The sequence below is a fragment of the Carcharodon carcharias genome, chromosome 6 (assembly GCF_017639515.1).
Source record: "Carcharodon carcharias isolate sCarCar2 chromosome 6, sCarCar2.pri, whole genome shotgun sequence".
Taxonomy (NCBI): domain Eukaryota; kingdom Metazoa; phylum Chordata; class Chondrichthyes; order Lamniformes; family Lamnidae; genus Carcharodon; species Carcharodon carcharias.
This window is the reverse complement of record NC_054472.1, coordinates 48,483,686-48,503,912: the sequence shown is the minus strand read 5'-3', so window position 1 is coordinate 48,503,912 and position 20,227 is coordinate 48,483,686. Positions and strand designations below refer to the sequence as shown.

General features: G+C 44.6%; 1 protein-coding gene across 7 annotated transcripts in view; it reads left to right on the top strand.

The window, feature by feature from the left end:
• LOC121279013 (cAMP-regulated phosphoprotein 21-like) overlaps positions 1-20,227 on the top strand; it is a 293,633-nt gene that overhangs the window by 265,658 nt on the left and 7,748 nt on the right. The window contains exon 20 of one of the 7 annotated variants that reach the window (XM_041189758.1): positions 13,079-13,194. The exons of the other annotated variants lie outside the window; for them this stretch is intronic. Within the exon in view, the coding sequence (XP_041045692.1) occupies positions 13,079-13,101 (23 nt within the window). The 3' untranslated portion in view covers positions 13,102-13,194. Of the gene's footprint in view, positions 1-13,078; positions 13,195-20,227 lie in introns of those variants that run through there. 7 annotated transcript variants of the gene reach the window in all.

Here is a 20,227-nt window from a genome sequence, read left to right as displayed (position 1 = left end):
GTATTCCCCCTCCCCCATCATTTTGGCCTCCCAAGACACACTTTTCTGGCCACTTAGAATCATAGAAAATTTAGGTCAGAGGAAAAAGCCATCCTATCTGTGCCAGTCAAAGAAATCTACCCAGCTGACTCCCACTTTCCAGCTCTTGGTCCATGGCTTTGCAGTTTTGACACTTCAAGTGCACATCCAAGTATTTTTTTCAATGTGTTATGGGGTTTCTGCCATTGAGTTACAAGCCCCCACCGCCTTCTGGGTGAAAATAAATTCTCAACTCCTCCCTAACCCCTTCTACCAATTACTTTATCTCTGCCCACTGGTTATTGACCTCTCTGCTAAGGGAAATAGGTCATTCCTATACATTTTATTTAGGTCCCTCATAAGTTTATGTGCCTCAATTGAATCCCCCCTCAGCCTCCTCTCTTCTAAAGAAAACAATCCCAGGCTATCCATCCCCGTAGCCAAACTTTTCCATCTCTCTTAATATTTTTTTATATATATATTCATTCTTGGGATGTGGGCATCACTGGTTAGGCCAGCATTTATTACCTAGCCCTAATTGCCCTTGTTCAGAGGGCATGTAAGAGTCAACCACATTGCTGTGGGTCTGGAGTCACATGTAGACCAGACCAGATGAGGGCAGCAGATTTCCTTCCCTAAAGGACATGTGTGAACCAGATGGGCTTTTACAACAATCAACAATGCTTTCATGGTCATCATCAGACTTTTAATTCCAGATTTTTATTGGGGCAGGATTTGAACCTAAGTCGCCCAGGGATTACCCTGGGTCTCTAGATTATTAGTCCAGCGACAATACCACTATGCCATTGCCACCTCCTACTATTCCCCCCCTAATTCCTCTGTTTTATCCCCTCCAAGATTTTGTACTCCTCAACTATAATGTCTGCATCTTTTCCAGTTTTAAAGCCAGACGCAAAGGCCCAAATTTTCACAAAGTCAGAACAACGCTGGAGCCTTTTAAAAATGGTGGGTGAGACCCGATGCCGGGATTTCTGCCCCCATTCCTGGCAACCCCAGCTTTCACTGGTGCGAGATAAGGGTGTGGGTAACAAGCCCACACCTGTGCAGGAGTGCACCCCAAACAGACCAGCTCCATTGTGGGGTAGATATCTCCTAGTCCCCCTGCAATTTCTGTGGCGTCAGACCAGTTTCTCCATGAGCCATGGTTCAGGGATCTCAGAGCAGTTGTGAACTATAATCTGGATTCTGGAACCTTTTGAAAGGTAATTTCAAAAGGTCTTACCACCCACCCCCATCCTCCCATGCCATCCATGCCAGCTCATGCTCCCAACCCACCCCCAATGGTTGCTTGTACCCTCCATGCCAACTCATGCTGTCAAAACAAACTCTCAATCTGAAGCTCCTATGATGAACCTGGGATCTCAGGCAAGCATGTTTTGACATCTGGAGAAAACGGTTGACTCTGCTTGATTGACATCTTTAAGTGACTAGATAATAAGTTATTTTTTCTGTGATTTTCTTGTCAATGGGCGGAATCATCTCTGATTTCCACAAAGTGCGGTAGCAGGTGGGAGAAAGAATATTTTACCACCATCAACAATGGTGGATTTTTGCACCATATCATCCCATTCCCAGCACCTTCCACCTCATTAATAATGCATCCCTGGGAAAAATGCCGGATCGCTGGCAGGGCAGCCTCTGATTCGACTGCCCTGCCATCACCTCAAGCCTTCAGTAATCCGGGTGCCATATTTAAAGGCCGCCTTGTACAGAGCAGGTACTTTTCAAGGGATAGGAAGCTGCTCCGAACTGGTGGCTACCAAAGGGAGGAAACATGCTGCCCCCAGATTTAAGACACCTCCCTCAAATGCCCACTGGATGCAGTAGAGGCCTGTCATGATGCCCTCTACGCTTGCTCTGGGCAAAGACCAGCAAACAAGGTCATCAATCCAGCATGTAGGCTGTGGCAGCACTGGCCAGCTTCAACACCCTGCAAAAGAGGACAGTCATCCAGTGCAGGAAGAGGACGAATGCTGTCATCCGTTCTGCCAGGGTAAGTCACTCCTCTCATCCCTCTCCACTTGCACACTCACAAACCCATCACACATCCACAGGGACCTCACCTCAAGGGACAACACCACTAACTCTCACACACACCCTCACATCTCCATCAGGCTCATACCCTCTCAAGCTCATGTCCTCATCCTGTCCATGGCTCCACTCACCACACAAACATTCCATGCAGTGCCATGTGTCCTGCTCACACTCTCTCCATCTGTTTTCACGCAGGAGAAGTTGGCTCACAACAGCAGGGAGAAGTGCCAGACCTGGGGTGGAATGGCCCACATTAGACCCCTCACTCACTTTAAGGAGTGTGCCATTGCCCTGACTGGCAAGGACGTGGACCAGGCCAGCAGCAACGGTGAGGTCGGCGGTGAACACCCACATGAGAATCCCGCACCACATCATCCCTCCTTCATTACAACTGTGAGTGCTGTCTCTCCTGTTTTTAACTCTGCTGACATGCACTAACTATCTCTACTTTGGTTCACAGGGAGCTTTGCCAAGCAACCAACACCCTTAGCCAGCCAATCGCTAGCTCCATCCACGTCCCCACCTCCAGCCAAAAGGACACCTCCTCCATTAAGGAGCAGGAAATAAGCAGCCTGGAAGAGCCATCACAGCGCTTACCCACAGCCTGCACCAGCGCAGAGATACACAACTCGGTGGAACCTGAATCTAGAGCAGGCTCAGGTTCACAGTCTGGTGGCTACCGCATGGACACATGTCTGCAGCAGAAGTAGGCAGGTTCAACTGAGCTCCCTGGCATTTGAAGGATTAATGGGGAGAGGCATCTGTGAGGTCTGTGTCAGATGACGAGTCTCTGGATTTAGCATTTCAGCTCATCCTGCAGAAGGCAGGGGAAAATCATGCAGAGCTGTTGGAAGCTCTCAACCAAGTGGGACACAAGTTGGAGGAGTCCTGCTCTCTGATGAAGCGGTGCCCACATGGCTGCACATTGAGATCTCCACGGAGAGGATTGTGGATGCCATGGAGACCCTGATCCAGCAGAACGTGGAGATTCGCGCAGACCTGAACGCCATCGAAGTAGCCATGGGTGTATTCCTGCAATGGCAAGACGAGAGGGAAACAGGGCACCTCAACATTCGTCCAGGTGCTCCTTCCCCTCAACGAATCAGGCTGATGCCCTCGGGCAACTGAAGGGAGGAGGAGCAGCAGCTGGACACCCCTGGATCATCCACTCAGAATCTCAGAAGCTGCCTTCTCCCTTCGACTGTGACCCGCTCATCCTTGTCACTGCAGAGAGAGCAGCCAGCCCACCGGAGGATGGCCAAAGCAAGCTGGGCCCCTCAAGGCCTCGGCTCTCCAGAGAACCCACTCCAAAGTCATCAGAGCAACAGGGCCAACCGTTGGACTGGCTGTGTCCACCCCTCCTGTGGATGTCAGGGCAGCACCTAGAAGAAGTGGTAGGCCTAGAAGAGTTAAGAATTTCTGATCACAAGTGGTTGCATGGGTGAATATATTTTGTCACATTAATATGTGAAAATATATTCATTTTCACTGAGCAATGTGTAATGGTGCCTTTCAGCTTCATTTACAGGCTTTGCAAGTCCTCCCCCTGCATCACCCACCTCCCTCCCACCACTCAGCTGCATGCAGCTGGACCATGAGTAACTCTGGAAGGAGAAGTGTGAATATGTGGCAGAGCCTCTCGGAACCTCGTGCAAGCACTCTCCCAGGCACACGGATCCTTCCTCCTTCACACTCATCTCAATGTCCTGAGCATTTTCAATGCTGCCTGCTGGGGTTCTCTTTCAGTTGTCCATCTGAGCTGACCTGCATCTTCACCCACCCACTGATCACACCCCCATGCAGGACCTGTGCCCTCCCAACATGAGGCTCTGCTCACTTTTGATTTCAAGAACATGATTGTAGTAAAGTTTCTTCTCAGCTTCCCAATCCTTTCCCCTCTCCCAGTCACCCATGTCCTTTCCCCATCACTGTTGACCTTCCTGACACCATTTTCCACCTCCCCGCCATCACCTACCAACCCAAACCCTTGTCATTCCAGGCTATCCAGGTTAATGTGCACATTCCCTAGATTCCCATGAATCACACCCCTATCCACAATGACCTCCCTGACCACCTCCTTTCCACCCCATATCTGCCTTCGCATCCCCACCAACCACCCGTGCAGTCCCCTCTCCTGCTACCATTGCACCCTCACCCTCCCACCCTTCCGGCTCACTCTGCTGTCTCTCATACTCACCATTCCCTCCTACTATGCTCACCCTTAGTTTGCTCTTTAGGAGGCAGTCATTGACTCCACTGACCCGTCCTTTGCACGTTCACCTGGACATTCCCCCACCCCCCCCCCAACTTACTCCATCCTCCACCCTTAGTCCCTCCTCCACCCTTATTCTCTCCTCTCCCCTTACTCTCTCCTCCGCCCTTACTCTCTCCTTCGCCCTTACTCTCTCCTCCGCCCTTACTCTCTCCTCTACCCTTACTCCCTCCTCTGCCCTTACTCCCTCCCTGTTCCAAACTCCTCCCTCCCCCCAGATTCCTTCCCCCTCCGAACTCCTTACCCCCACAGACTACTTCCCTTCTCTGAACTCCCTCCCCTCACTGCCCTTCCCTCTTCCAAACTCCTTCCCCCCCAAGACTCCTTCCCCCTCCGAACTCCTTCCCTTACACCCTCCTCTGTCTGTACTTCCCCCCAACCTCACTCCCCTGACACCGTCGTAGTCCCCTCACAGCCTCAACCCACCTACCCCACCTCCGGTACATCTTCCTCTCCCCCCATTGCTAACCATCCATGGCACCCCATGACCAAGACTGTGATGTTTCGAAGCAGACCCTGTACATCAACGGAGACCTCCCACCTTCCGTGAGCTGCTTTGCGGCGGAGCCATGTCCATGAGAATCCACCCAGCATGCGATGCATGTGTTCCTCCAGGGTCCCATAGCTGTAGGGCTCCAGCCTTTTCTGATCCTCAGGATGTCTGCAATGTGAACAAGGCACTAATGGGAGGTCTCGGCTTCTCACATCACAATTGTCAAGTCATGTTGTGGGCCAGCGTGTTTTGCTGCCAACGTGGGCAGTAAATTTGACGTAGGGGGATGATTCTTGCAAGCAGGCAAAATGATGAGATGCAAATGCTTTAAAATTAGGTTCTCCACATCTGGTGGTGGGAAAGGCCATTGATGGGTGGAGCAGATGTTTGCAAACTGGTTTCACGACGGCGTGAAACTAAGTTTTGCCCTTCTTACCATATTGTCCGCTCACACCCGCCATGATGCCTGATATGAACGGGGTGGGAAAATTCCGACCAATGTCTCAATGTTTATTTGCACAACGTTAAGAGGTTGAAATATTTGAAGCCCCTGATATTGATACTTTAATTGTCTGTCTGATTGACAGTTTTGGTACGGTTGTAGGGACAGCAGTTTTCTTTCTACAAAATTGAGTTATGAATGGGCATATTTTAAAAAATTTCCCAAATGCCATTGTTACTAAAAGGTTTATTGGTTCACTACATAGTGTACACTGGGGAGGTAAATGGGCATTGAAGGGCCATCAGTTGGCATGGGGGCTATAAGGGACGATCAGAATGGATGGAGGACATGAGTTGGCATGGAGGTCATATGGGAAGTGGGTGGGGGATGGGCAATGAATGTTAGAGGGTGTAAAATGTCACAGTACAACTAGGACAAAGCAAAGCACCAAGGGGGTCCATTTAACCAGCCCGCCTTGGCATTTTGTTACACTCGTGGCCACCTATGCTCCACTTCTGGGGGCAAAGCATCTGACTCTATCCACACCCAATCCCCTCCTCCTCCTTGTGCCCCTCTCCCCCACTGGAGGGAAAATCGGACCATTCGGGGGCCTTTCTACCAAGGAGGTCTGCCGACTCTGAAAATTTCCTGACTTGAGCTGTCATCTCAGTAGCAAAAATCTGGGCCAAAGTATTCATCAAAAACGATGCCTATGTCTTCTGTCTCAATAAACAAGTTAACCTTCCTGGTTTCTAATTGGCCCAATTCTTCCCTTAGTTATCCACCTGCTCTTTATGTTCCTGTAAAACATCTTTGGATTTCCCTTGATTTTACTTGTCAATATCTTTTCACACCCTCTGCTTTCCTAATTTCCTTTTTAACTTCACTCTTGTACTTTCTACACTCCTCCAAGCTTTCTTATGGAACTCTCATTATCTAAGATAAGCTCCCCTTTTTTGTCTTATCCAATCCTATAGGCTCCGTCATGTGCAAATTCTCCAGATTTGGGAGTAGCATTCTTTTTCTTTTTAGGAGCATGTTTAACCTGAACCCTCACTATCTCCTGCTTGAATACCCCTCACTTCTCTGACACTGTCTTAACTTCAAGTAGCTATTTCCCTGACCACTTTTTGCAAAGCACACCTCAACTTAATGAAATTAGCCTTTCTCCAATTGTAAAATTTTGCTCTTGGTCTGCCTTTTTCCTTTTTCATAACTAGGCTAAATCTAACTGAATTATGACCACTACTACCAAAATGCTCTCCTGCTGATACCCCTTTCACCTCCTCAGCTTTATTCCCTAAAACCAAGTCCCAAAGGGATGATGGTGAAAGGGGACATGAAAGTGGGGATTCAGCTCCAAGTGCTTCCACATTTCACCTGTTGCTCTCCCACCCCTCAGTAAATACTCCACATGGAGGCCTGTCTCCCAATGCTCACATCTGCCCCTGTGTAATTGCAGATGGAGCATTCTTTGGCAGGGCCTTCACAGGCTCCAAATCCAAGAGGATATCAGTCAAGAGAAACTCAACAGTCAGAGCAGCAGTCACATGAACAGCCTGTCTTAGCCTCTGCTAAAGCCACAGACGATACAACAAAAAGAAGTTCTAAGAAAAGGAAGAGTAAAGATTTGCACAAGGGTATTCGCATGAGTGTTTTACACATTGTCAGATCATTAAATTTCTGTTGTCCATTTGAACCACAAATATTATACCTTTAAACCCTTTCCTATCTTATTTTTTTGGTTCCTGGCTGGCAGTGGCCTTTTTAGATGTGAGATGATGAAAGCGAAGGCATGAATTGTTACCAAGCAGCAGGGGGGCAGTAAAAGGATGTTTGGTTGTTAACAAGATTTCTTTGTGTTAATTGCATTGGGCAGGGTGGGAGTGGGGATGGGGGTGCGAAAAATTGGCTTTTGCTTGTTGTTGTGAGATGGTGCACTGCTGGAACTTAAGTAAACCTTGTAATCCTTAAGTAATTTAAGTAATCCTCAGAAGGAATTCACCAAGGCTCCTTAGGCAGCATCATCCAAACCCACGATCACTACCATCTAGAAGGACAAGGACAGCAAACGCATGAGAACACCACCACCTGGAAGTTCCCCTCCAAGTCACTCACCGCCCTGACTTGGAAATATATCACTGTTCCTCCACTGTCACTGGGTCAAAATCTTGGAACTCCCTTCCTAACAGCACTGTGGGTGTATCTACACCACATGGACTGCAGCGGTTCAAGAAGGCAGCTCACCACCACCTGCTCAAGGGCAGCTAGGGATGGGCAATAAATGCTGGCCCAGCCAGTGAAGCCCACATCCCGTAAATGAATAAAAAAAAATAATGAGGACATCCCAGTCAGCATTGCTCACATCACCGTCCAACCACTCGTCTCCCTCCTCTTCCTCCTTCACCTCAGAATCCTCAGAAGAGGCTCTGTGCATTGTACCTTGATCCTTCTGCAGGTCCAACCTTCTGCACTTCATGGTTCAGAGTGCAGCATACCACGACCATTCTGGGGATCCTGGCTAGTACATACTGAAACATGCCTCCAGATTTGTCTAGGCACCTGAAACATCTCTTCAACATGCCAATGGCTTGCTTGATGTCACATCTGGTGATTATATGGCTTTCATGGTAGCACTCTGGAACCTCATGCCTCAGGTTTCTAAGAAGGGTCGTTGGCCACATTTTCAGCAGGAGATTCTTGTCTCCAAGCAGTCAGCTGATTCAAGGTGCAAGGAGATCTCAGAGGGAGAACTGCTACAAGACAAAAGCACCGGTCAGCCAGAAATCATGTGTACACTTGCACAAAGATCTTCTTGTGGTTGCACACCAGCTGTATGTTGGAGTAGAAGGCCATGCAGTTGACAACACTCCTGGATGATCTTTGGGCACCTTAGCTGGCACAGGTGTGCAGTTGATGATATCCTGCACTTGTGGGAAGCCAGCCTGCTTATTCTGACATCATCTCAAGTGAAGTTGGCATAATTTGTGACCCTGGCAAACAAATTATTGTTGCAAGGTCCTGCAAATGTCTCTCTCTGATCTTTGGAAGAATCCAGAGACAAAAGCATTGAGAGTGGTGGTGATTTTGACAGCCACTGGTAAAGTGCGCCACCAGGTCTGGTTGACATCAGGCTTTGTTCAAGTAGGCTGCAAATATCTGCCAACACCTAGTATTAAACCCTTAGCCTCCTAAAACACTGGTGTTCCATCATTTCGAGAAAGCTTATCCTTTCCCTGTAGACTTTGTATGTCATGTATGGCCTCCTGCAAGATGCATCTCTCTACTGAACCTCTCTGTGCTGTGAAGGTTACGCTGCTGCTGGTCATCTTGGTCCTCATCTGAAATCCATTGTAACACATCATAAGCAGCATCCATGCTGACCTGATAGATCAGAGCTGCAAAATACAGATCAGCCCTCCAAAGTGTAGATTTGGCCTCCAAAATGTGTAAAGTTACCTCTCAGTGCAACAACTGAGAACAAAGTCCTTCACACGAGAAGTTAGGAAAGCAGCTATGAGTACTGCAACTTTATTGGTGTTTTCCCTGGCATCAGTCCCCCCTCAGTCGGCATTGTGCAAAGTTACTGTGCAAAATCCATATCAATATATTTTTAATTGAACCTTTAACATCTGTCATTTGAATACAGCTGGGTGGCCACTTAAGGGCCTCAGTTGACCTCTGGGGAGACCATCCTCCACCTTTCCCATCCCTGACTGAATTGCAGGGATTTGATGAGCACTGCACCCCCCCCAGCTTTCTCTCCTAATTCTACGTCTCCACGCTCCCCACCACCACCTCCCAGCCCGCTATTGTGGGCCGGATTAAATTGCATCCATTTTGTGCACTCTTTGCCCTGTGTAAAAGCATTGTCTGTAACATAAAAGCAAAAAACTTTCAAATTAGTGCATCATTTTTTGCTATCATAGACCCAATTTCACTGGGCAATCTCATAAACGAATAAAAAATATCTCATTATGCAATTCAAGGAACAAAGAACATAAGGACTAGGAGCAGGAGTAGGCTATTCAGCCCTGAGCCTATTCCACCATTCAGTCAGATCAAGGCTATTTGCAACCTAACTACATGTCTTTGCTCCATTTCTTTAATACCTATGGATAACAATAATTTATTAATCATAGCTTTAAAATCAATAATTGACCTAGGATCAATTGCCATTTTGCAGAAGAGACTTCCAGATTTCACTTTGGGTGAAGACGCCTTTCCAAATTTCACTTCTGAAAGCTCTGGCTTTAATTTTTAGACAATACCCTAGTTCTAGACTCTACAATTAGCGGAAATAGTTTCTCTCAATCTACCTTAATGCTCCGCATAATACCTTGAAAAATTCAATTTAACAGCCTTCTGAATCCAAGGGAATGCAACCCTAGTTTGTTTAATCTCTCCTCTTGGTTTAATCCTCGGAGTTTAGTATCATTAGAGTAAAGCAGCATTGCACTCCCTCCAAGGCCAGTATATTCTTCCTAAGGCATGGTGCCCAGAATTGCTTGCAGTACTCCAGGTGTAGTTTGACCAGGGCTTTATGCAACTGAAGGATGTCTTCCACCCTCTTTGCACTCTATTCCTCTAGATATAAAAGCCAGCATTTTATTAACCTTTTTGATTATTTTCTGTTCATGACGTTTTAATGAACCCCAAGTTTCTTTGACCCTCCACTGCTTTTAGTTTTTCACAATTTAGAAAGTAGCTTGTTCTATCCTTTTTTTTAAGGTCTAGCATGAACAATGTACATTTGTTTACATTAAAATCCATTTGTCTCACAGCAGTTTTCCCCATTCACTGAATTTATCAATATCTCTTTGTAGTTTACCCTTCAGCCTATACTGTTAACAATGCCAACTATCTGTGTTATTTGCAAATTTGGATATGTGCCTTTCTATCCCACTATCTACATTATTAATGAATACAGTGAATAGTTGAAGCCCCAACACAGATTCTTGTGGGACAAGAATCTCATCCTACCAATTAGAGTACCTACCCATTATCCCTATAATAATAAACAAAACAAAAACAGAATTACCTGGAAAAACTCAGCAGGTCTGGCAGCATCGGTGGAGAAGAAAAGAGTTGACGTTTTGAGTCCTCATGACCCTTCGACAGAACTTGAGTGAGTCCAAGAAAGAGTTGAAAATGATTTATTATCCCATTATCCCTATTCTGTTGTCTTCCACTCAGGCAATTTCCCGCACCAGGTCAATGATTTGTTTTCAGTTCCATGAGCTTCAATTGTAGCTAACAGTCTCTTATGATGGACTTTATCAATGGCCTTCCAGATGTCAGTGTGAATGATATCCATGGACATTCTCCTGTCCACTACTTTCATCACCTGTTCAAAAAATTCAGTCAGATTCATCAGATATGGTCTATCCTTTACAAATCCATACTGGCTTTCTCTGATCAGCTGAAAACTTTCAGGGGTTCAGTCCTATCCTTAATTACAGACTCTGCAACACGTTAGACTAACAATGTTTATAATTTTCCCGTTTCCCTCTGTCAGCTTTATTAAATAGCAAAGCAACATGCGCACATTCCCATTCCAAAGGAATGTTTCCAGAATCAAGAGAACTATAGGAGATTCTAGTTAGGACAACTGCAATGCTCTCACTTATTTCTTTAAAAAAAACCTGGGATGGAAACCATTGGGACTTGGAGATTTGTCACTCTCTTTCTTTCCCTCTAAAGTAGAACTGGGGAGAGATATGTATGGTATTAAATTTATAGCTTAACTAGTTAAACCACTTAACATGACTAAAAATAATCATTGAAAAATGACTCTAATTAATATGGCGTTCAGTGCTTCTGTACAGAGTGTGTACTGGGTGAATGGGCATGGAAGTGCCATAGGTTTGCATGGAGACTAGGAGGGTATGAGGGGCCATGGGGGTGGGTGAAGGGGCATAGATTAGCATGGAGGTATGGGGACCATTGGGGGGGTGTTGGTGGGGTGCATGTGTTGGCATGGATGGGGCAAGGGTAGTGTGTGGGGGCTGAGGGCTAGAGGGTTGTTTTTTTTTATTTTATTAATTTTATCATAACTGTGAGGTAATTCCTGAGTGCCGAAGTTGGTCTTTTAAACAGTCCACCTCTGCACCCAGCAGTTCCTGTGGCTGCCTCTGCACTCTTTCCAGGGGCATCGGGCCCAACTCCAATTACCAACCCCAACCCCAGCCCGGAAAGAAAATCTTGCCTTTGCAGGCAATTTCTTCCCAGATGGGTGCACCAAGCTGGGAAATTTCCCAACTCCTGCTTCCCACCTCAAAGATGAAAATCCAGCCCAGAGTTTCAATCTGGTGTACAAACGGTATACAAGCTGTTTCCAAAATTGTACTAGTTTTGAGAAATGCTTTTTTATCTTGAGTTTCTGCTCATGCATATTGCATATCAGCAAATGTAAAATCTGCCAAGGGTGGTGTCTGCAATCAGGCAGCATTTTAATGTGTAACCTTCATTTTGAAATTTTCCTTTAAGGATATTCCTGATATATGTAAGATCAGTAAATTGGTGCAATTTGATTAGTCCAGCTGAAAAGGTTTAATTATTAAAAAAAATGCACTTTTAACCAAAACGTTTCATCCACCATCTGTGAGGAACCTGATTTTAAATAACTGTAAGTATCTTTTTAAATATCTATACAGAACCATTTATAAATTATCTTGGTGTACATTAGTAGGTTTATTAGAAAATTAACAATAAATAACATTCAAAATCTTTTAAAATTGGTGCCCTTGTACACAAAATTTTAATTACAAGATCCCCCTCGAAGCCCCACACAGGAGTGCAATTAGCGAAAACCTGCAATGATAATGAACTCAATCTGGGGGTTTAGCCAGTTTTGTGGTCTGGACTGACGTCTGGTGCAAAGTTTTTGAACAAGCGCAAAAGTTTGCAGAAACTAAATATGAACCGAATATAATTCAATCATCTTTTATGCTGTCTTGGCCAATGTCTGGCAAATTACACTGAAAAAGACAACACAAACAAACGGAAACCCATGACAATAACTTAGGAAGAGAGGATGCAAAAGAGAGGAAGGATTAGAGTTTAAGGAAGAATCCTGACACCCTAGTAATGCTTTTTAGACTGAATCCATGGTGCTTTTATTGTACAGTTTATGAATTCACATTCATTGCACAATTGCACCTTTAGGAAACTGAGGATGCTCATAGGGTTGCCAACTATGATTAAGTGTATTTCTGGAGGTTTCATTGCATGACTTTCCCCTACACTCCAGCCATTTGTAGGCCAACACTTCCAACCTCATGACGTGCTGCCGTCCTACACCAATTGGAAAGCCAAAAGACTCATTACCCAATTGGATGATGCTTGACTGTCAGCCAAGCAGTATTTTTTTCCTTCCAATTTCAATATTTTTATATCTGGTAAAGAGAAATGTACAAAGAAAATTTTTAAACAACCATCCTTAATATCCCTAGGATTATTCTCCAGGATTGCACATGGATTTCTCCTGGAGATTGATCTTCAATTCCAGGAGATTTCATGTCAGTCCTGGAGAGTTGGCAACCCTTGTTGAGCCTGTGTGAAAATTACCCTCTATAGAGAAAGATGCATACTCACAGAATAGTATAATAGTAGTTAAAAGGGAACCATGATTCTTGTGGTAACAGAATAGCTCATTAAAGCCACTTAAACTATCTTCCAGTTATATCGCTTCTCAAGAGACCTTAAGTAGATTTTTATACATTACCTTTATGTAGTGTAATAGTTAATCAAGGGCGGTGATGTTATTTTGACAAATGACTTTCTTTTATCTTATTAGGTAGTTGTCTGATCAAGTACTGAATGATAAGTGTGGTCAGCTATAGAACCTGGTTCCATGAAAACTTTTCAAGAGGAAATCATGATGAACTTTTTTTAAACTTGGACAGGCAAATGTTATCACCAGTTTAGTTAGAATTCGTTATTCAACAGCTTTGTAAATTTCTTCAGAAATTCTACTACAAGGTACTTGTTTTGTTAGAAGATATGCTGCATAATAAATATTTCAATTCAGAATCCTGTAATTAAACATTTTATCAGGGAATACAATGTTATTTTTAAATGCTCTTTTATGCACTATGCATTGCTGCATTCAAATTAATAAGACTAACTTCTTTAACAAAGAAAATGTATGTTGTTAATACAAAGTATGAGATAATTATCCTTTCACTAGATTTTATGATCAGCTATGTGCAACTTTGATGAAGTAATTACTCTTCTGTTAAGGTGTGCACCAGCCAAAAAGTGGTCTGGGTTTTCGCAATGACAGAGAACCTCTCCGTCGTTGCAAAAATGGCAGACAACCTCGAAAATCAGAATATCCCACTCCCTGAACATGGCAACTACCATTTTTGTGGGAGTGGGTTGTATTTCGCACATGCGATCTTTCTGTCAGCAGGCCCGTGCGAGAGGTGACAGCGCGCCCTTAAGCAATTAATTAAGTTGCATTTTTCGCTGTCCGCTCAACCATTCAGTTGGCAGATGGCCTTTACATTTTTCATGAAACCTCATCCACAGGCAGGATGAGGTTTCCAACGGTTACTAAAAAAACAATAAAAAAATGTTAACATGTGGGGACAGGTTTATATCATATGTAAAAAGTTTATTTTTCACTTTAAAATCCTTCAGCTCCCTGGGACAGCTCTGTGCCTTCAGAGCGCTGTCAGTGCACACTCCACCATGCATGCGCACAGTTCATCACTCGCGCTCCTCCCACCCCCACCCCAGCAGCACTGAAGCTCTTATCATGCATTTCACACTGTCTGGCTGTTAATTGGCCAGCCAACGTGAAATCACAGTTGGAGCCCGATTGCGGGCAGTCTCGTGTAGTATATAGACCAGCAACTAGTGGAAGGGATGTGGAGAAACAAATTAGCAAAGAAATTACAGAGAGGTGCAAGAATTGTATAATAATCATAATGGGGGATTTCAATTATCCAAACATAGACTGGGATAGGAATAGTACAAAGGGACAAGAGGGGTGAGAGTTCCTGGGATGTGTTCAAGATCATTTTCTGCAGCAGTATGTTTCCAGTCCAATGAGAGGACATGCACTTTGGACCTGTTTCTGGGGAATGAGTTGGCCCAAGTGGATCAAATATCAGTGGGAGAGTCTCTAAGGGACAGTGACCATTGTATCATAAGGTTTAGATTGGTCATGGGAAAGGACAGGGAACAATCCAGAGCAGGGATAATTAATCAGGGGAAAGCTGACTTCGATGGGATGAGAATGCATCTGAGTCGTGTGAGTTGGAATCAAATGTTGGCAGAAAAAACAGTGGCTGGACAATGGGTCACCTTCTAAGAAAAAGTATTACAGGCAGTATCAAGGTATATTCCCTTGAAGGGGAAAGGTAGGACAAATAAATCCAGAGCGCCCTGATTACGAGGGAGATAGAGATAAAGATGAAAAGGAAGAAATGCGCATACGATGGATGTCAGGTAGAAAATACAATGGAGAATCAGGCTGAATATAGAAGGACCAGGGGGAAGTGAAAAAACTAATAAAAGCAAGGAGAGAGCATGAAAATAGACTGGCAGAGAACATAAAAGGGAATCCCAAGGTCTTCTATAAGCATGTAACTAATAAAAGGGTAGTAAAAGAATGAGTAGGGCCGATTAGGGACATAAAAGGGGACTTGCATGTGAGGCTGGAGAAATAGCGGAGATGTTGAACAAGTACTTTGCATCTGTCTTTACAAAGGAAGAACTTGCTACCCAGATCGAGGTGAGAGAAGAGGTAACTGGTACACTAGAAACACTTACAATCAAGAGGAAGGAGGTGCTGTAAAGGCTATCTTTACTTAAAATAGATAAGGTACCAGGAGCGGATGAGATGTATCCAAGATTACTGAGAGAAGTGAGAATGGAAATCGCAGAGGCACTGGTTATAAGCTTCCAGTCTTCCTTAGACATAAGGGAGATGCCAGAGGACTGGAGAACTGCGAATGTTACACCCTTGTTCAAAAAGGGGGGCAAGGATAAAGTTGGCAACTACAGACCAGTCAGTTTGACCTCAGTGGTAGGGAAACTTCTGGAAACTATAGTACGGGACAAAATCAATAGTCACTTAGACAAGTGCAGGATAATTAAGGAAATACTGCATGGATTCATCAAGGGGAAATCATGTTTATCTAACTTGCTGTAGTTTTTTGAGGAAGTAACAGAGAAGGTGGATAAAGGAAATGCTGTTGATGTGGTGTATATGGATTTTCAAAAGGCATTTGATACAATGCCAACAATAGGCTTGTGAGAGAAATTCTAGGTCATGGAATAAAAGGGAAAGTAGGCACTTGGATAAGAAATTGACTGAGTGACAGGAAACAGAGAGTAGTGATAAACTGTTGTTTTTCAGATTGGTGGAAGGTTTGTAGTAGAGTTCCCCAGGGGTCAGTTTTGGGACCCTTGCTCTTCCTAATATACATTAATGACCTAGACTGTGGTGTGCAGGGTATGATTTCAACATTTGCAGATGATATGAAGATTGGAAATGTTGTCAACTGTGATGGGGATAGTCTTGAACTTCAAAAGGACTTAGACATGTTGGTGGATTAGGCAGACAAGTGGCAGGTGAAGTTCAATGCAGAGAAGTGTGAGGTGATTCACGTCAACAGGAACAATATGGTGAGACAGTATAAAATAAAGGGAGAGCCTCTAAAGGAGGTGCAGGAACAGAAGGACCTCAGTGTATATGTACATAGGTTATTGAAGATGGCAGGGCATATTGAGAGAGCAGTTAATAAAGCATATAGTATCTTAGGCTTTATTAATAGGGACATTGAGTACAAGAGTAAGGACGTCATGCTGAACTTGTATAAGACATTAGTTAGGTCTCATCTGGAGTACTGCGCCCAGTTCTGGGCACCATACTTGAGGAAGGATGTGAAGGCACCGTTTACTACATTAAACATGTGTAAATGGAAATCGTTATGGTTATGCATCACTCCAAAACTGAGAATTACAAAAACTAAAGGTGGCCTAAATGTCTGAGTAGAGTGCTGCAGTCTACTCCAAATAATTTAAATTTACTTCATTCAAATTACCTGATCATTCAAATTTATAGCACTAACTTTTCAATTTGTTGTGTTCTATTTGTTGCACATTTCAGATTATTGGATAAATCAATTTTTTATAACAAAGAAAATGTCTTTTTGGTGCAAAATTCAGGTCTGTACTACCCAATATTTGGATACTACCAGTGTCATTAAAGGTCCAAAATAGCATCTGCGGTGCACGTACAATTCTGAAGCAAGCCATGCCAGACATCATATTGATGAAAGTGTTAGTATGTGTACAGTGAATGTACACCAAAGGATATGCAGAGTAAGCAGATTGTGACGTCAATCAGTGTGTAACACTGATTTGAAGTCAGTGCTACCATTTTGGGGCTCAACACTTCAGATAATGCTCTTTTTTAATCACACCTGGCTGAACATACATTCAACAGCAGGTAGGACACCCTCTCAACCTTATTTGAAGGGACAGTCAACCACTTTCATGTTAGTTGTTGAATGAGTTCTGCTGGTTGTTGCTATGATTATACAACTAATTGGTGTTTTTAATGTCCTTTAAATTTACTGAGTTTACAAGGAGTGGTGTGGCAGGTGCTGAAGGACGTTGTCCTGGCTTCAAGGTTCCTTCAAAACTAGTTGCTCACAGGCATGGCTGCATTGTTGCCATGTTTGTTGGAATGCAGCATGACTGAGAGAATGAGCAGAGGCAATGCAGAGTGTTCTATTCCAGAAAGCCAGGTGGTGAAGGATAGAACTGGAGCCAATCTTTACACACTTTAATAAACTTTTATTTATAATGATACACATTACAAACATGCATCACCATATCCAACAAATATAGTCTCAGTCCTGATGAAGAGTCATACAGACTCGAAACCTTAACTGTATTCCTCTCCGCAGATGCTGTCAGACCTGCTGAGTTTTTCCAGCTATTTTTGTCTTTGTTGTAGGTAGGAAAGTAAGTTGTGAAGAGGATATAAGGAGATTACAAAGGGATATAGATAGGTTAAGTGAGTGGGCAAAGATCTGGTAAATGGAGTATAATGTGGAAAAATGTGAAATTGTCCATTTTCACAGGAAGAATAAAAAAGAAGCATATTACCTAAATGGGGAGAGATTGTAGAGCTCTGAGATGTAGAGGGAATTGAATATCCGAATGCATGAGTTGCAAAAGCTTAGTATGCAGGTACAGCAAGTAATCAGGGAAACTAATAGACTGTTATCATTTAGTGTGAGGGGAATTGGATACAAAAGTAGAGAGGTTATGCTTCAGTTATGCAGGGTATCTGGAGTACTTTCTACAGTATTGGTTTCCTTAGTTAAGGAAGGATGTAAATGGGTTAGAAGCAGTTCAGAGAAGGTTTACCAGACTAATTCCTGGAATGGGTGGTTTGCCTTATGAGGAAAAGCTGGACAGGCGAGGCTTGTATCTGCTGGAGTTTAGAAGAGTAAGAGGTGACTTGATTGAAATATATAAGATCCTGAGGGGTCTTGACAGGGTGGATGTAGAGAGGATGTTTCCTATTGTGGTAGAATCTTGAGGTAGGGGTCACTGTTTAAAGATCAGGGGTCGCTCATTTAAGACAGAAATAAAGAGAAATATTTTCTCTCAGTGGGTTGTGAGTCTTTGGAACTCCCTTCCTCAAAAGGCAGTGGGTGCAGAGTCTTTGAATATTTTTAAGGCAGAGCTAGACAGATTTTTGAAAAGCAAGGGGATGAAAGATTATTGGGGGTAGATGGGAATGTGGGGTTCAGGTTACAATCAGATCAACAATGATCTTATTGAATGGAGGAGCAGGCTCGAGGGGCCGAGTGCCCTTCTCACGCTCTTAATTCGTATGTTCATATGTTCCTTTCCACAGTAAAAACAGGTGATGTGAGCACACGGTTTCACAAGGATTGCAGGTGCCAGGACACAAGGCGCCTTTCACTGCACAAATTATTTTGCAGGTACCACAGGTCTACTCTGAGTTGTGTTGCAACCAAAAGGCATTCCAGTCCCTTTATGTCTAGCTGGTGTGTTTCCAATATGTATAGCCTAATGCTGGTCACTGCCTGTCAGAGACATGATGCCTTCATTCTGAGGCAGTACACTGTGCCATCTGCATTTGAGGAAAGAGTGGCTACCGGATGGTAAGGGCTATCTGCTATCGTGGCTCACGATACTGGTGCACAACAGTAGCACATGTGCACAGCACGCATATAATGAAAGCTATACTATCACACGAAATGTGATAAAAGCTATAACACCACATGAAATGTGATTAAGTGTGCATTTGTGTGCTGAAACAATAGCTTAAACTTTCCAGGCACTTTAGGAACGGGCTGGGAAGCTATAAGGCTGGCAAAATGGCGTGTGAAGGCATCGGAGTGCCCAGCATCTTCACACTGCCATGCTATTTTGCCACTGGTGGGACAGTTGGCAGATCAGCTGCCTACCAGGAGGCCAATTGAAACACTTCAGTGGCAAAGCGGCATTTTGCCCCCATCATTGGGGGTCCTGCAGCTGTATGGGGAGATGGCCTAGTGAAACTTGGCAGCATCTCAACAGGCTTCCAAGGTGGGGAACCTCCATCCCGGGCACCTTATGGCCCATGAAAGAGGCCCCAAGTGGCAATGGCCACCCCTGTGGCAATGGGGCCTCAAGTGCACCACAAATGCCCTGCAAACTGGCCCTGCTGAAGTTGCTGAGTTGCTGGCCCTCTGATTGGGCAGCTTTTGGGGACAGGCCATTGCTCTTAATTGCATGGCAGCCCTAGCAGCGACCACTTATTTAACTGCCGAGAGCAATATGCCTCCACAGGTACTGCTGCCGGCCAAAGCAGGGTCACTTCCCACATTCAACCCTGATGGAAAGATGTCTGCCATCCTAGTAAAATTCAGCCCAATGTTTCTGCTGCCTGGACCACTCTAGAGGAGCCATGTAATGCTCAGCCAATCAGATGCCAAGATTTGTGCTGGTTTGCTGCACATCGCACAACTTCGCCACCATGAGGTCACGGCCCTTGCCCATATGGCGGGCAGCTGGTGAAGAGCCAGGAAGTGGACTAGGTGGAAGGGGAGGATGGGAGGAGGCAACCAACACAGCCTCTTTCAAATGGGCTGTCCATGAATAGCTCATCAGACTGCGGTAGCGGTAAACACAGCCCCAGTTTAACATTACCAATAGACCATACCTTCCTTCTGCCCCTGACCATCACAATGTCCACTTGGCTATAATGCAAAAAGCTAACACAAAATAAACATTCCAAATCAAATTTATATTCAAAGCATGCCATATTGTGTAAAAATGTCAGTTAATTATTGTGGTGCATTCCCTTCGTGCTTGTCTTCCATGTGCCTGTGCCTGACCTGGGAACCCTGTGCAGTGCTACCCTTGTGACTGCAGCATGGCTGCTGACCTTCAGTGGGGAGGCTACAGATGGCAGTGGGAGAAGACCTTGAGCCACTGCAGCCTAGAAGGCCTTGCTCTGGACTGCACCATCTTGCATGAGCAATACCAGTCTGGGCTGGCTGGTTGACAGACAACAGTAAGGGTACTGTTGGCACAACAATGGTAGGAGGAAAATTGCTGTCACCTTGAGCAAGGATAGCAGGTTTATTCTCCAGGGAGCCACAGCCCTGGGGTGGTACCTTAACAATCTTAGTATAAAAACAGAAAGTGCTGGAAATACTCAGCAGGCCCGGCAGCGCCTGTGGAGAAAAAAAACGAGTTAAAAGTTTCGAGTCAAACTGCCATTTCTGAAGAATAGCCATATTCGACCTGAAACATTAACTCTGTTTCTCTCGCCACAGATGCTGCCAGACCTGCTGAATATTTCTAGAACTTTCTGTTTTTATTTCAGATTTCCAGCATCCACATTATTTTGCTTTCATTCAACAATCCTCGTGGAGGACAGAATGCTGGAAATCCTGAG